The sequence below is a fragment of the Podarcis liolepis genome (genome assembly GCF_965112155.1).
Source record: "Podarcis liolepis genome assembly, chromosome: 16".
Lineage (NCBI taxonomy): Eukaryota > Metazoa > Chordata > Lepidosauria > Squamata > Lacertidae > Podarcis > Podarcis liolepis.
In genome coordinates, this window is record NC_139567.1 from 41249415 (window position 1) to 41266366 (window position 16952).

The 16952-nt window shown below is 43.5% G+C and overlaps 2 protein-coding genes across 6 annotated transcripts in view; one reads left to right on the forward strand and one right to left on the reverse strand.

Moving 5' to 3' along the window:
• Positions 1-4860, reverse strand: part of RAD51C (RAD51 paralog C) — a 32007-nt gene extending 27147 nt beyond the window's left edge. The window contains 3 exon segments of the mRNA XM_083480077.1: positions 176-437; positions 4331-4460; positions 4463-4860. Coding sequence (XP_083336203.1) covers positions 176-437; positions 4331-4460; positions 4463-4522 — 452 coding nt within the window. The 5' untranslated portion in view covers positions 4523-4860.
• Positions 4861-4972: 112 nt separating this feature from the next.
• Positions 4973-16952, forward strand: part of TEX14 (testis expressed 14, intercellular bridge forming factor) — a 57563-nt gene continuing 45583 nt past the window's right edge. Inside the window, exons 1-2 of one of the 5 annotated variants that reach the window (XM_083479742.1) lie at positions 4973-6818; positions 7658-7791. In XM_083479742.1, coding sequence (XP_083335868.1) covers positions 7662-7791 — 130 coding nt within the window. In that variant the 5' untranslated portion in view covers positions 4973-6818; positions 7658-7661. Of the gene's footprint in view, positions 6819-6892; positions 7135-7657; positions 7792-16952 lie in introns of those variants that run through there. The other 4 variants (XM_083479740.1, XM_083479741.1, XM_083479738.1 and 1 more) reach the window with 4 other exon arrangements.

A 16952-nucleotide genomic window follows, 5' to 3' on the forward strand; every position in this document is an offset into this window, starting at 1 on the left:
GGGAGCAACAGGTGAAGATGCACTTCCACTGAGCTATGGACTCTTCTGAGCAAGACCCATCAGGGCTAAAATGAAGAGCTACCATGACCGTAGTCTACCCCTCCCGCCAGACTACAGTGAATCGTGAGAAGTGCAGAAAAGGCTTTTAAATGTGAGTTTTGGCAGCAGTTCTTACCATAGTTGTGTTTTGCCGACTCCTGGCACTCCGCAGATCTCTGTGATTTTTGTCAGCTGAATGCCCCCTCCCAAGATACCATCCAGTTCAGAGCAAAAGGTTATAATGAAACCGTGAGCTTGCTCCTCTTCCAGAAGTTCAAGGGCTGTGTACTTCTTGGCTGGTGCCTGATCCAACCCCACAGTGTTTGCTTCAACGCCATGTCGTTCCCGTTTGATCACTTGCAGAATTTCTAAGGCCTCCTGTTTTGAAATCCCAACTTCTGGGAAAAAACAAAATACAGTAGACTTTAATTTTCTGAAAAGCAAAGGACAGTAAGGGAAGGGTCGTAGCTCAGTAGAGAACATGATGACAGTCCCAGGTTCAACCTCTGGCATCTCTAACTAGGGCTGGAAAAAGACTCCTGTCTGAAACCTTAGAGGACTGCTGCCAGTCAGTGTAGACAATATTGAGTTATGTGGACCAATGGTCTGAGACAATAGAAGGCAATTTTTAATGCTTTCTGCTAACTAATACTGTTCATAATTTTGCCACTGACAGTTACTGGGCAAATCAAAGTAGTGAATTAAAATGGTTCCCTTCTTTTCCTATGTGCAAATACCCTGAAGTTAACGTTGTAAGGTTTGACTGACTGAAAACATAATATTTTGCTGAAGGTTTATTACTTTTTTTTTTTAAAAAAAAGAGTAATTGTGATTCTTTAATGGTGATGTTTAACTACATTTGACTGACTGCATCTAATATATATTCTAATGCATCTTTTATGTTCAATTGCAAAAGCACAAGTTACAAATTACTTACTAAGGGGAGTGGGGAACTCACCAAAATACAAATATCCCCATTTGTAATACATTTTGGCAAGTGTTTTGATTATATACATTTTCTTTTTTCAGTCTGTAATTTTAGGCATTTGCACATTATCCAAATAAATGCAATGCATTACAAAAATAACTAGTAAAGAGGACTGGAAATCAGAGTATCTACTTCTGAAGTGCAATATAATAGTGACATCTAGTGGTTATGAACACCAAGTGACAAATTAACAGTGCAATCTTATTCATCATATCTCCTCAGAAGCAGGCCCCACTGAGTTAAATGGGATTTACTCACAGGATAAACTGCCTACACAAGGAATACATTTGTATTATTACATTTATATTCCACTTTTCCTTCAAGGAGTTCAAGGTATTATACACAGCTCTCTCCTTTCTGTTTTGCCTTCATAATAACCCTGTGAGGTAAGTTAGGCTGAGATTGGCCCAAGGCCACCCAGAGAGCTTTTCTGTGGTAGCTCCCCGTTTTATTTACCATATTTTTTGCTCTATAAGACTCACTTTTTCCCTCCTAAAAAGTAAGGGGAAATGTGTGTGCGTCTTATGGAGCGAATGCAGGCTGCGCAGCTATCCCAGAAGCCAGAACAGCAAGAGGGATTGCTGTTTTCACTGCGCAGAGATCCCTCTTGCTGTTCTGGCTTCTGAGATTCAGTATTTTTTCTCTCTTGTTTTCCTCCTCCAAAAACTAGGTGCGTCTTGTGGTCTGGTGCATCTCAGAGAGCGAAAAATACTGTATTTATTTACTGAATTTATATACAGTACAGTGGTGCCCTGCAAGACGAATGCCTCGCAAGACGGAAAACCCGCTAGACGAAAGGGTTTTCCGTTTTGGAGCTGCTTCGCAAGACGATTTTCCCTATGGGCTTGCTTTGCAAGACGAAAACGTCTTGCGAGTGTTCCGATTTTTTTCCGCTTCCCCCCCTTTTTCTAAGCCGCTAATAGCCTTTTAGCCGCTAATCTGCTAAGCCTTTAATAGCCGCTAAGCCTTTAATAGCCGCTAAACCGCTAATAGGGTTGCTTCGCAAGACGAAAAAACCGCTAGACGAAGAGACTTGCGGAACGGATTAATTTTGTCTTGCGAGGCACCACTGTACCGCCCTACACCCGGAGGTCTTAGGGTGGTTCACAGAAAATGTTTATGGAATGCTGTCCCCAGGGAGGCTTGCCTGCCACCTACACCACTTATCTTTAGGCACCAGGCAAAAACAGTTCTCTATACCCAGGGCTTTAACTATCTGCGGCCTTTAAGAAGTGAGTGTGATGTTTTAAATGTATTTCTCTTTCCTCTTGGTTTCAATGTATATAGGTGGGCTTTATCGCCTGTTTATTTGTTGGTTTGGGTTGCCCTGATCAAGATAAAGTGACCAACAAATATAATAACAGTAACAATGGAGATTTGAACCCAGGCCTCCCAGGTATTAGTCCAACACTATAACCACAACTACACAACTTTGGTTCAATGCGCAAAATGCAGAGTTCCTGAATATACAAAAAGACCACCAGCTGATTCCTTTCAAGCCAACAGCTTGTTTTCAGTGGGATCCTCTCTTTTAACATGATCCTGCTGCAGGTCTGCTCAGAAGTCCCATCAAGTTCAATGTCATGTATTACTCCCACTGTAAAATAGGAGTTTAGGATTCCTGTACAGCCTTAATGAACCGATTAAAGTTTTTGTTAGTGGCTCAACCAATAATTAGGCTTAGAAAAAACCTTCAAGGTCCCTACCATCTTTCCATGTTGGAAAGATCAGTTTTTAAAGCCTCAATAGGGCAAAACCAGATCCCTTTCTGACACTACACAAAGCTTTGTGTATTTTTTTTAAATTAAGACTTCTGAGAGCATTATTATATAAGGATATATCTATTATATAAGGAATGATAATGATGGATACCACAAAGCTTTTTTTTAAAAAAAAACAACCCTGAATACTTTTATTACCATATTTAATAATGCTTTCCAAGTCTTCATTTTTGAAGCTCTGTGTGGTTATTGTTTGTATTAATATGTATAGAAACCACACAAAGTGGTTTTTTAAAAATTATGATTTGGAAAGCATTAAATAAGGATACAACACCACACAAAGCTGTTAACATGTGGAGTGCTACTAAATAGATCATTAATATCACATAAAGCTTTTTAATTAACACTTGAGAAGCCTTTACTACTAATCAGCAATGGGAGCTATTGATTGCTAGCCACACTCCTGAGCAGATCCAACAGTATCACCCCAAAGTCCTTTGGTTTTAACGAGTGTTAACTCAAAATTACTAACACTGGATATCCAACCATTGACGTCAACGGGTCTACTATTAATTATAACTAAAGGCAGATATCAAATATCGGGGTCCATGTCTCTACTCCTTAGAGTTGCGACATTAAGGTGTGTGGATTGGAAGCAATTGATTTCAATAGGTCTACTCTCCATTACGATTCAAGGCGGACATCAAACAACTGGTTCCAATAGGCCCACTCTCAACTATAACTCAGGCTGGGATATATTATCATGTTATCGTTTTTTATTATGAGGAGGAACAGGGCCGGTTTTAGGTTTGATGAGGCCCTAAGCTGCTGAAGGTAATGGGGCCCTTTATAAGTCCAGCTGTCCTTTGTCAACCACAAATCGCTGCTGTTTTTTGTTTTGAAGATATGCTATATGGTAATTTATGGACCTAATAGGTCTCTGAAGCCATTTGCACATAACAAAATATGTACATCATAGGAGCCTACACAACACAAAATGCTGTATTTTACATTGTTGTGACCTGCCCTGCAACCTCATGGTGAAGGGCAGGTATTAATTATTATTATTATTATTATTATTATTATTATTATTATTATTATTATTATTAATCGTAGGCCCCAATTCACACAGGGCACCTACAAGGCACACTGGCAGTAATGCAGAATTCACCCAACACCCTAGAATAATATTTCTGTGAAGAATAAGTAATGGTGGGCAAGTTGTCTTCCTGTCTGCTTGCTCACCATCATAGGGTTTTTTCACAGAACAGGGGTGCCAACATGAATAAAATGGGGGGGAGGGTTTTTTATCTTATATTTTGGAAATGTACACCCACTTTTTTCCCTTTAAATTTTTTGGGGGGACCCAAGAGAGTGGGGCCCGAAGCTATAGACATAAGTTTGTTTAGCTTATACGTAAATCCTGGAGGAGCATTAGTGAGGAGAGGGCGCCTGGCACCTAAACCGAGACAAGGCTGGCTGAGGGGGAAATTAAAAAATTGGCGGGAAGCGTTTGCGCGGGAAAACGTCTTTCTCCTCAGCGAGGGCGTTTTCGCCGCCGCCGCCGCCTCTTCGTCGGTACCTTTGCTGAGCTGACAGGGCCCGACCTCGACCACCTCTTGGGCTGTCTGGAAGCCGGCAGCCACTAACTTCTCCCGGAGACTCGGCGGCAAAGGGAAGCTGCCCACGTCCCTCGGCTCCATGATGGAGGAGGAGGAGGCGGAGAAGGCGGTCCTCCATTCCTCTCAGCCCGGCCCCCTTTTTGGAGCGGCATTTTTCTCCTCCCACAGGGGAAGAAGAAGTACAAGTAGTCGCTTCTGAGGAGAGGAGAAGGGTACAGGGTTGCAGCCCCGCTCCCTTACTGACTTTTGGCAGTATTGTATATCCCATTGAAGTCAATGGGGCTTGCTGCTGGGGAGCCGTGTATAATACAGTCGCAACCCTGCGCCCGCTGAACAGGGCAGGAAATCCCATTTGATTCAATGGGGGTTACTGCTGAGGAGACAAACACGGGGTCCCTACCCTGGCGCCCGCTTGCAATGGGAGTAAATCCCATTTAAGTCATAGTGTAGTTTACCACCCCGCACTATCTTAAAAAGGCAGTAAATCTCATTTAATTCAGTGGGACTTACTTCTGAGGAGACAAAGATGAAGATGCAACTCTGGCGCCTACTTACATAGCCACTTAATTCATAGGATTGCAACCCCACGCCATCTTAAAAGGCAGTAAATCTTACTTGATTCAGTAGGGTTTACTTCTGAGGAGGCAAACATGGAGCTGCAACCCTGATGCCCACTAACGTAGGAGTAAATCCCATTTAATTCATGCAACCCTTTGCCCACTTAACATGGCAGTAAAGCCTATTTATTTCAATGGGGTTTACTGCTGAGGAGCCACATAGGGTTGTGGCCCAGTTACCTACAGACAGGAGTAAATCCCATTTAATTCAACGGGGCTTCTGAGAAACACATAGGATTCCAGTCTTTTGCCCAAATACACTGCTGTAAATCCCATCAAATACACTGGATGTTACTCCTGAGGGGAAACGCACACCATTGCACACTTGTAAGGAGAAAATCCCATTAAATTCAATGGGGCTTCTGAAGAGACACACCTAGGATTCCTACCCTTTGCTCAATTACATGGGCATAAACCCGATTTAATTCAAAGGATCTTGAGTATAGGACTGTGCTGCACAGTGGCAATGCTGTGCCTATTTACAGTACATGGCAATATGCCCCACTGAACTCAATGGGACTTACGGTACTTAAGACCCATATAAGCTTCAGATACACAGTTTCCTGGTTTGGCTGTTCCCTGCACATATTGAGACTGTAGTCATGTCTATTTAGACCTCGATTTATTTAATTGGATCTACTCTTGGCCCCCTGAATTATCTCTGCAATACTGTGTTCTCTTATTTTTAACCCTGTGCTTTTTTTTTGCCTGAAATTCCTCTGCAATCACCAAATGATGTGATGCATTTGAGAATACGTACAGGATTCTGAGGTTGGGGTATTAATAATATCTTAGAGGACTGGATCCCCTCCCAGAGTAATCTTATTTGACTTCTTATTGGCTTCTTTCTAGAAAAGAAGATCCCTGCTGCTAGATTAAGTTTAGTTTAGTTTAGTTTCCTGTTTCCAATAAGGAGTCAGTCAAACTGATGACTCTGGAAGGTATTGAGTGGTAGACTGCCCCTGAACCTGAATGCTTTCTTTAGCTATCCTAAATAGCTATTGGAAGACATATTTTCACCTGTCCACTTCCTAAAATTTAATCCAAAGCACCAAAATAGGTGCAAAAATTTAGACCTGGGCCTCTAGCTGCACACAGGTTGGGCATTTTTTAATTGTAACCCAATAGAATACATAAATATTACAGAGACACACAGATGGAATAATATAACACACACTGAATTTAATGATTATACAAAGTGAAATTACTTCCACCATTTACTGTAACTTAGTTAAGGTACATAAATATCACACCCATCTGCACACTTCATGAATATTGCACACCACAGCTGTGCAATCTTATATTCCAACCCACTCAGGGTGCATAAATATTAACCACTCACACAGTGCATGAATACCACCCCCTTCGCGCAGTCATGCAATCTTTATTATAAACCAGTCAGGGTGCATAAATGTTACAGGGTAATGAATGTTGCACACAGGAATGCAATGTAGCATAAGTAGAATCCATAAATCTTACAACTCCCGTAGTCTTTTACTTGTAAACCACTTGAGCGCATGCAATCTTGCGCACAAAACGATGCATGAATATTATAACACAGCCATGCAATCTTTGCTGTAACCCAATTTGGATGTGTGTGTGTGTGTGTCACACACACAACTCCAGCAATCATTCATTTTGTAGCCCAGTTTAAGGTGCACAAATCTCTCGCGCATTTTCGTGCAACCTTCATTACTAGTTCTGGGTGCATAAACATTTCTGATCGCCCTCGCGCAGGCGGGCGCATGCACGTTGGATCCCACGAAAGGAACGCGCTCCCCAGAGCCGCTAACGGATGAAGACCTCGACGGTTGGCAAAAGGGGTGGGCAGGTGGGTTTCACGGTCTGGGACCGAGAAAGGAGACCTGTTCAGGGGCGGGAAAGGATAATTTAGGAGGGGGAGGCAGGTGTAGTTATAGCAAGAGAGGAGTGGCGGGGGGGGGGGGGCAGCAGTAGCTTGGATCTTGTCGGGAGAGATATTAGGAGTGAGGCCCGAGTGAGAGACGCAGACAAAATGAGGAAAAGGGAAAACGTGGCGGGACTTTGGATCATTTGCGGGGCATGCTTGCATCCACATCCAAAAGCGCGGAAATAGCAGCCCTTGCTGCAATCCTAAACGCATTTGCTTTGTTCCACGGAAATCAGTGGCATGTCATGCTTTATTAAAAAGCATGCTTGAGGGTGGCTGTGTGCGTGAAGGTGATTTGGAAGAGTGGATTGTGCCCCCGCACCAAAAAATAATAATTCCCCTATTAAATGCGGAGAAAACTCACCCCTTTACCCTGGCCATTGACACCTTCAGGGCCCGCGCTATTCCTGGCGGCTGTGCTCTGTTTATTTAACTCCTGTTAATTCTGAATTTTAAATTCTGTCAACCTGAACTAGGACGTTTAATGAATGCGATAATACGTAAAATGGATGCAATCCGAATTTACTCTTTAGCCAGGAGCGTAGATGTAATGTGTGATTCGAAGTTAGTCTTGGAGTGGGGCGCAGACGCGCGAGTTTGCGCCCGGTTGAGGTCGCTGAGCCTTTACTCCGAGCAGGACAGTAGATTTGCAGCCTTAAAAAGAACGTGTCTGTGTGTTTGGATGGGATAATGTTAGTGGAGGACCCCCCCCTCAAATAAAACCTCTCCTGAACTATCTTTCTTTTTTTGTGGGGACCAAGGACAATGGCCCATTTACTCCCTATCCCCTGTCCAGTGAAACTGGGGACGTTGAAGAGCGAATCTCTTGAAGCTCGTTTGCACGAATATGTGAAGCAAGGCAATCACGTGAAAGTGAAGAAACTTCTGAAAAAAGGTAAGGGCTGGTGTTGGAGGTGGGGGCAGAGGTATCCTTCGGAGTAGGACTTTGTGGGCAGAACTTCACCCCCCCCAACTCTGGAGAGTGAACAGAAGCAGGCCCCCGTTTCAGCAGAATTAGGGGGCAGCCCCTGCTACCCCTGCTTTACCACATGTTAAGCATGAGGCTTTTGATCTCATGGTAGTGGGTTCGGGCCCCATGTTGGGCAAAATATTCCTTCATTGCAGGGGGTTGGACTAGATGACCCTCATGGACCCTTTCAACTCGACAATTCGAGTGTCTTAGTAGGGACGCGGGTGGCGCTGTGGGTTAAACCACAGAGCCTAGGACTTGCCGATCACAAGGTTGGCGGTTCAAATCCCCACGACGGGGTGAGCTCCCGTTGCTCGGTCCCTGCTCCTGCCAACCTAGCAGTTTGAAAGCATGTCAAAGTGCAAGTAGATAAATAGGTACCGCTCTGGCGGGAAGGTAAACGGTGTTTCCGTTCACTGCTCTGTTTCACCAGAAGCGGCTCAGTCATGCTGGCCACACGACCCGGAAGCTGTACGCCGGCTCCCTCGGCCAATAAAGCGAGATGAGCACCACAACCCCAGAGTCGGCCACGACTGGACCTAATGGTCAGGGGTCCCTTTACCTTTACCTTTAAGTGTCGTAATACACTATTATCGTTATTTTTATATTTATTTATTTATTCATTGCATTTTCCCGAGACAGTGTCTCAAGGTGGCTTCAGGTAGGTAGTGTTGGTCTGCCATAGTCAAAATAAATTAAAACAGTTCTTTAAAAAGATGGTTTAAAAGACTCTTCTTAAAACCCCCCTTAAAAGAATCAAGTTTCCAAAAAAGGTTATATGATCTAAGAAAGTCTTTAAAATAATCCTTCCAAAAGAATTTAAAAATTAAAAATTGAGGGACAGTGGACTGGCCCCCTGCTGAAAAAGTTTGCTGACCCCTGGCTTAGAGGCTAAATTAAATGTCCCAGTTGCACCACTGATGAGACAGCTTCTATGCCTTTACATTTTTAGTTGTGAGGACTGCATGGATCTGGTTTCCAGCTTTTAAATAATTGGAATCCTCCCCCCAGGGGTATGAAAATACTATTTATTATGTATGAAAATAAACAACATAGTAACTCCCTCTGTGCTCCTTCAGCCTGATTAGGGTGAGGGCTCGGGGTGAGGTGTGAAAAAGACCGATTGTGCTGCCTCTCACTTTGCATTGACTATAACAGCACTACTTCTTTTAAATCTTACTGCATTTTCCCTTTCTCTATGGTGCTTTGTAATGAAATTAAGGTTTGTCCTAGGTGGATTGTTTATAGGCATGCCTAGATAATGGGTTATAGGAATACATAGAGAATCATTAGCTGTAATTCCTTTGGAGGGGCAGCCTGCCTCAAAAAATGTAGGTATGAGGATATTGCAAAGTGGAATAACCTTTACGCCAAGGGTTGAAGAACTGCAAGCATGGTTGGGCGTCACAGGGGGCGGGAGATATGCAAAATAGGAGGCGTGGCCCCGCGGCCTGCTTCCAAGGCGTTTTGCTGGGAATATAATTGAATCTCGGTAATTTCGCCTGGAATGGAGCCAGAGCGGCGGACGTGGGCGGGAATAGCAGCCTTGCCGCCTCCGGGTGCAACATTTGGGGGAGAGGGTCGGGGACGCGGGCGGGGAGGGGGAAGGAACCGAGCGGAGGCTGTTGAGCTACCGTGACTTGAGAAGCGGAGAGCCGCCGCCTGGCCTTTGAAGCGCGGAGTGTCGAATTAAGACTATACTTTCAGGGATCATTTCTATAGTTCGTAACTAGAGAAGTGTACTCGAAAGTGATAGGCCGCGAAAACCACGAGGAGGAGTCAAAGTGTTCTCTTCTGAGCGCGAAGCGAGCAGGCAGTGTTGCATTTTGCAGCTGCTGCCTGCTATTGATGACCGTTCCGCCTCCTTTTTATTAAGGAGGTTGGAGGGAGAGAACACAGACTGAGTGGTTCGTGCCTTTTTTAAAAATGGTAGAAAGATAGACCTAAGTTTTTGTTTGTGTTTTAAAACCTGCTTATTTTATAGTACAGAAGAGTTTCTCTCCCGCCCCCCCATTTTTCTATTTATAGGCTATATTTATTGATTATCTCGTTTCTACATTCTGCTAGTGTTGGTCCAGCAAATATAAATCTACTGTAATACACATTTCTGGGGGTGTAGGAACTTGGTGGCAGAGCAAGCATTTTGCTTTGCTTGCAAAAGGACCCAGGTTAATTCCTCCATTGTTTGCTGGATGGGTATTTGGATATTGTCCTTTCTGAGTGAAGACTACTGGGATAGCACACAAAGTAATCTCTTTAAAATTCTAATTATATTCACAAATAGCAATACTGTACTGATACAACCATCTCAATTTGCATATCCTTAGAAAAGGTTCTGCACGTAATTTTATCCCAATTTCTCATCAGCTTTCAGCCTAGGTTACAAATACAGAGGGCTTTGTTTAGGGGAGAGATCTCTTCTAGAGCGCACATCCATAAATCCCGGATCCTTTGATGATGGTGACACTCTCTTGCATTCATCTATCCAGGAAGTTTAAAATATTTTCATACATTACGTTTATATCCAACCTTTGTTTATCCCTTTCCCCTATTTTATCTTTACATTCAACCCTGGTAAGGTTGGTTTGGCTGGGAAATAAGTGACTGTCTTCATAGCTGAGTGGGGATATGAAGCTTTGTCTTCCTGGTTGTTGTTGTTGTTATACCCCACCCCCGACAGGAACTCAATGAAGCTTACAGATAACATCCAATTCAATAAATAACCACAAACAGAGATAAAACTCTGTTCTGTTCCCCCACTTTCTGGTTCAAATATCAAAGTCAAGGAACATTATACAAATGCACAGGATGACAGTATATCTGTTAGCAACTAACAGAATGTAAGAGGAGCCTGCTGGATCAGGCCAATGGCCCATCTAATCCAGCACCCTAGTTTTACAGCAGGACTTGAGCACAAGCACACTCTCTCTTGTAGTTTCGAGCAACTGGAGGCAAAGCGGAGTCGTCATGGCTAGTAGCCATTGATAGCCTTAGTCCTCCCACCCCGTGAATTGGTCCAATTTTACCTTCAAGCCAATCCAAGCTGGTGGCAGTCACCACCTCCTGTGGAAATAAGTTTCACAGGTTATATTTAGCTGTGAGTACATTAGCTATGGGGACGCAGGTGGCGCTGTGGTCTAAACCACAGAGCCTCTTGGGCTTGCCAAACAGAAGGTCGGCGGTTAAAATCCGTCAAAGTGCAAGTACAGTGGTACCTCGGGTTAAGTACCTAATTCGTTCTGGAGGTCCGTACTTAACCTGAAACTGTTCTTAACCTGAAGCACCACTTTAGCTAATGGGGCCTCCTGCGGCTGCTGCTGCGCCGCTGGAGCAAGATTTTTGTTCTCATCCTGAAGCAAAGTTCTTAACCTGAAGCACTATTTCTGGGTTAGCGGAGTCTGTAACCTGAAGTGTATGTAACCTGAAGCGTATGTAACCTGAGGTACCACTGTAGATAAATAGGTACCACTCTGCCGGGAAGGTAAACAGCATAAACGATATTTCCGTGCACTCCTCTGGTTTTGCCAGAAGCAGCTTAGTCATGCTGGCCACATGACCCGGAAAAACTCTGTGGACAAACATCGGCTCCCTCAACCAGTAAAGCAAGATGAGTGCCACAACCCCAGAGTCGTTCGCGACTGGACTGAACTGTCAGGTGTCCTTTACCTTTTTTTTTTTTCATTAGCTATGGTAGCAAAATTCACCCTTCATGTGTAGGGGCTACCTGTTTCTAAATGCACTGTGGTAAAATAAGTGTGGGGGATCAATCCCTTCCATGCTTGCCGAGTTTGTGGATGCGACAGGTTTTGAAACAGGATAACTGATTAAGGCTGGGATCCTGTGCAGGGGAAGAAAATCCTCTTAAACACAGTTGGACTTAATTCTGAGGAAAACATGCATAGGTTTGTTTGCACTCTAGATGTACCTTTTATAAGGAAATCTTGTTACAGTATTTACTACTTGTTGTGAGTGACACAAAGCATGCTTACTAGGTGGTAAGCTCACAGGTGTAGGGTGGGGGCAGCTGCTCACCCTAAATCAATACAGATCTGAGGTTCTGCCCCATCCTAACAAAAGCCTCCCCCCCCCAACCAAAATCCTGGCTACGCGCATGGGCAAGCTGCAAAGGATGGCTAGTTACAAACGAAGACAATAGGAACACCTCCAGTTTACTAAGCCTGTGAGAAGCCCTTGCAACTCTGCAATACTGTTAATATGCATACTGAGGAGGATGCCTCTGTAACGATACTTACTCCTTGGCAAGGGTGTATAGGATAGAGAGCAGCTGTAGATAAATACATCTATGTAAAAACAAAAAGTGTAATTGATTCCTGATACCATTTTCCCCTTGAGGTTGTAGGAGTAAGGGAAAGATGTGGACTTGCTTTCTCTTCCTCTATGGCATTCCTACATTACCATATATAAAAGCAGCAATAGTAAACGTAAATTAAGAAGTAGAATAATAAATCTTCCTTGGATCGAGGCTTAAGGAGAGACGAAAACGCGTGGCCTATTTTGAGGGGCGGGGGCTATGCAAAATAGGAGGCGTGGCCCCGCGTCCTGCTTCCAAGAGGTTTTGCTGGGAATATAATTGAAACTCGGTAATTTCGCCCGGAATGGAGCCACAGCGGCGGACGTGGGCAGGAATAGCAGCCTTGCCGCCTCCGGGTGCAACATTTGGGGGAGCGGGGCGGGGACGCGGGCGGGGAGGGGGAAGGAACCGAGCGGAGGCTGTTGAGCTACCGTGACTTGAGAAGCGGAGAGCGGCCGCCTGGCCTTTGAAGCGCGGAGTGTTGAGTTAAGACTATACTTTCAGGGATCATTTCTATAGTTTGTAACTAGAGAAGTGTACTCGAAAGTGATAGGCCGCGAAAACCACGAGGAGGAGTCAAAGTGTTTTCTTCTGAGCGCGAAGCGAGCAGGCAGTGTTGCATTTTGCAGCTGCTGCCTGCTATTGATGACCGTTCCGCCTCCTTTTTATTAAGGAGGTTGGAGGGAGAGAACACAGACTGAGTGGTTCGTGCTTTTTTAAAAAAGTGGTTAAAAAATAGATGGGTATTTCCCTACATCCTCATTTTTTAATATTGGTTTATACAGTATAATACAAATCATTTTCTGCCTTAAAGATTTTAATTTGTACTTTTTTACTTTTTCCACATATTGGATACTTTATTTGCCCTGTATTCTACCAGGCTTTAGTCTTACGAATATAAAAATGAAAGATACATTCTGCATTCATTGGCTGCCTCAAGAGGGAGTGATGAGAAACTCAGCGTAATTTCAAATCCAAAATGTTAATAGAAAACTAGCTCTGAATGTACAGTGTAGGTTGTTTTGAAATAATTTCGCATGATATGTTTTTGTCACTGCAAATAGTGTTTTGAAGCTCATGGTTTGAGGATTTATTGTACAAAATCAGTTTATTAGTTCAGAGTGTGTCCTGGAGCTCATAGCAGTTGTGGTCTAAACAGTGGTTTTCAACTAGTGTGCTGTCGCACCCTGGGGTACACTGAATGATGGTCAGGGGTGCTGTGGCCAACACTAGTCTCTGTTCCTCTTTCTCCTCCCTCCTCTGATGTCCTTTGGCATCTCTGCCTCCTAAAGGCTTGCACAGCTACTTATTGCAGCAGCCCTGACTATAAGCTCCACAGGCAAAGTGTGCCTCTGGGATTCACCTGTTTTTGGAGTGATGGCGGGGGGGGGGCAGCTCAGAGATCAGGGGCGGTGGCGGCAGCAGCTGCATGGAGGACTCCCAAGGAGAGGGGAGAGGACAGGAGGCTGAGGGAGCACTCCACAAAATGGGGGTGTTCAAAAAAGGATGAGAGGCTGCCAGCTCTGCAAGCAAGGGGTGACATAACTGGGCTCCTGAGCTCCTCAGGATTGCCACAGAAAGAAGGTAGTTGGTCCAGGGAGCTGTGGACTCAAAAAGGTTGAACACCTCTGGTCTAAAGTATCCAGAACCCATCAGGTCAGCTAAGGCAGTCCCGAGTCTTCTAAGTACCCAGGAATACCCTTAATTTGAGGCCTTCCAGTGCAGTTTGTTGAAGAAAGATCTGTTTAGTGAAACTGCCACTCTATATTACAAAATCAATGTGCCCCAGCTGGGCTGGGTGTGTGGGAAGCAGTGTTCTCCCCCACTCCCATGCTATTCTTGCAGATAACTGTGTTCACATGTAGGAACCGTAATCAAATGTAGCCGGGTCTTGTTAAGCACAAGGAATCAAACTGTTCCTTTCTGAGTGTGAAGCAAGTGGGCGGTGTTGTGTTTATACAGCTGCTGTTCCCTGCTTTCAATGACCCATTCTCCTTACTTGTTCAGAGGCTAAAAGGGCAAAGCAGAGACTGCTTATTTGCTTCGAAAATGTTTTAAAAATAGATTTTACATACGTACAAATATACATAATTTGTATGCTGCCTTTCCACACTTCAAATCATGCTCAAGGTGTCTTATGTGAAAAAGGAACATAACTACAACATAACAAAAGTAGTTATAAATGATAAAACATTTTTTTTAAAAAATACACATCCAAACTGAACAATTTTCACATATATCACAAAAAACCTTAAACAAAAATACATAAAATACCAACAGCACCTGATCTCCTTCCAACAACAAAACTCCCCAGCCCAAGAGTCTGTTCAGCAACCTTAGCTTTCATAGCTGCAGTAGGGTCTCACCTTCCTAGGCAAGGTGGAAAAGGCTTTCAAGACAGGGAACAGGTGTTCCTACTTAAATAGGTGGTTTTGTATGTGACACAATCTGCATTTCTTTTTTTCTTTTTTTAGAAATAAGTACAGTAATGTAGAATTACTTCCTTTTTGAAGTTTGAAGTCACATTAAAAGTCAGTGGATGTTAGTAACAGGTCAAGCATACAGCTGGATAGTAGCAGTGCAATGAGATTATGTGTGCTTAGGCTATTCATTTGACGCGTGTGATAATTTAGAAATAAATCCCCTTTGGTTTACTTGAATTTATTCCCAGATTAAATGTGCATAGTACCTCAGTCCTAGCATTGATAGTGCACTTAAAAAAAAAATTACTCAAGAGCAGTGGAACTCCATACAACAGTAAGGTGGTCCAGAAGACATTTTATTTCTATATTGAATCTGGTGGAAAACTGCTGGACTACATAGACCTTTGATGTGACCCAGCAGGGCTAGTCTAAGAGTCTTGGAGGTGGGGGGGGTGTGTCAAGACATTGCCCTGAACCATAAGTGGTGATTCCCACGGAACTGTGGCTGCGCTCAGCCGCTCCAGTTTGCCAGAGTTAGAGCGGGTAAAATTGCTGTTCTACCTGTAGGGCAGGGGCTGTTGTAACGATTTACGCCATTGTGAACTTATTTGAAGACTCTAGAATGCTATATGTGTCCTGATAAGGACTGCAGGACTTTCTTCGAAAGTAAGTTTGTAGTATATAGGATCTCTCCATTAAGTGTTTGACGAGAAAGTTGAGTCAGGGATCAGTTGCTTCCCTGCGGAGTCTCTTTGCAACACGATCATTTGCGTGTTTTACTCAAGAGCAGGGCTTGCTGGGGCGGCGAAGACTAGGACTCCCTCCACCCCCGCGGACTGTCCGGCGGTGAAACAGTTAAGCTGCCTGAGCCAGGGAGAGTGACGTCATGAGGGACCGCCTCCTCTAGGTAGCCGCCTGGGTTTGAAGAGCCAGTAAGCGAACTGCAGGCTGCCATGGTTAGCGGAGACTCAAGCCCGACTGTGATTGGCCGCTTGGGTCCCGTATGCAGATAGAAAGCGAGAGGGATTCTGGTCCACCGCCGATACCTGGCCAAATACCAACTTATAAAAGCATTTCTTTTAAATTATCCCGAGGGGGCTTGAATTCGCTCGTTTCCTGTCTTAAGAATCAAAAGTCGCGCATGTTTTCGATGGGTTAGAAATCGGTCGCAGTGACTGCGAGAGTGGGTCGAGGCAACCAGGCTCTGGAGCCGAGAATCGTTTAGTTAAGACTATACTTTCAGGGATCATTTCTATAGTTTGTAACTAGAGAAGTGTACTCGAAAGTGATTGGCCGCGAAAACCACGAGGAGGAGTAAAAGTGTTCTCTTCTGAGCGCGAAGCGAGCTGGCAGTGTTGCATTTTGCAGCTGCTGCCTGCTATTGATGACCGTTCCGCCTCCTTTTTATTAAGGAGGTTGGAGGGAGAGAACACAGACTGAGTGGTTTGCGCCTTTTTTAAAATTGTTAAATATTAGCTCTTAAATATTTGGCCCCTTTTGAAGAGGTTTCATATTTTAAAGTTTTTTTTATTCTTAATAGAGTGTTGTTTCCTTTTGCTTTATATGTTTATTTGGCATTATTTTGTACCAAGGATACATCCTTCTAATATTGGTTAACTTTGCAATTTCTCCATTGTTGGTTAAATGCCTATTTTGCCCTTTCTGAAGAAGTTTGGGTTAGTGCATGTGGCAATCTGGTTAAAATTCTAATAAAGCCAGTCATATTAGTTTTTCTGCATAATTTATTGCATAATTTGATTTTAAAATAACCACCTCAAATCTGTTTACAAAAAGTAATAAATGAATGAAATTATTGGTTAAAAACACTTTCAAAATGGTCATGGGCATGCATATATATACCTAGCAGATTTTGTATGTGGGTATGAAATGAAAATGTCCTGATTCTGTGCATAGATTCTTAGAAAGACGCCCATGGAATTCCATGGAGCAAAGGATGGCTGCTTTGAACAAATATTAATCCTTTCAGAGATGAGCCTGTTAGACTTAGCATTAGCATTATTATTTATTAAATTTCTATATTGTCCTTCATCTGAAGATCACAGGGAGGTTTATGATGTAAAAATACAAACAATATTAACAAACAAACATGCTAACATAGTAGATCAACAAAGAAAACAATACTGCCCCCACAGATTAAAAGACCATAACTTCTTTAATTACCCAAAGGCCTCGGAGAAGAGGAATGTTATTGTATGGCGTCTAAAGATATGTGAGAAAGGTGCCCGGTGTTAAATAAATCATGACAAGGTGTAATATGTCATGTATTGTTCTTCATCTGAGGTTGTATTTACCTCATTTTAAGACCTGCCAAGGAACAGATGATTGTTATT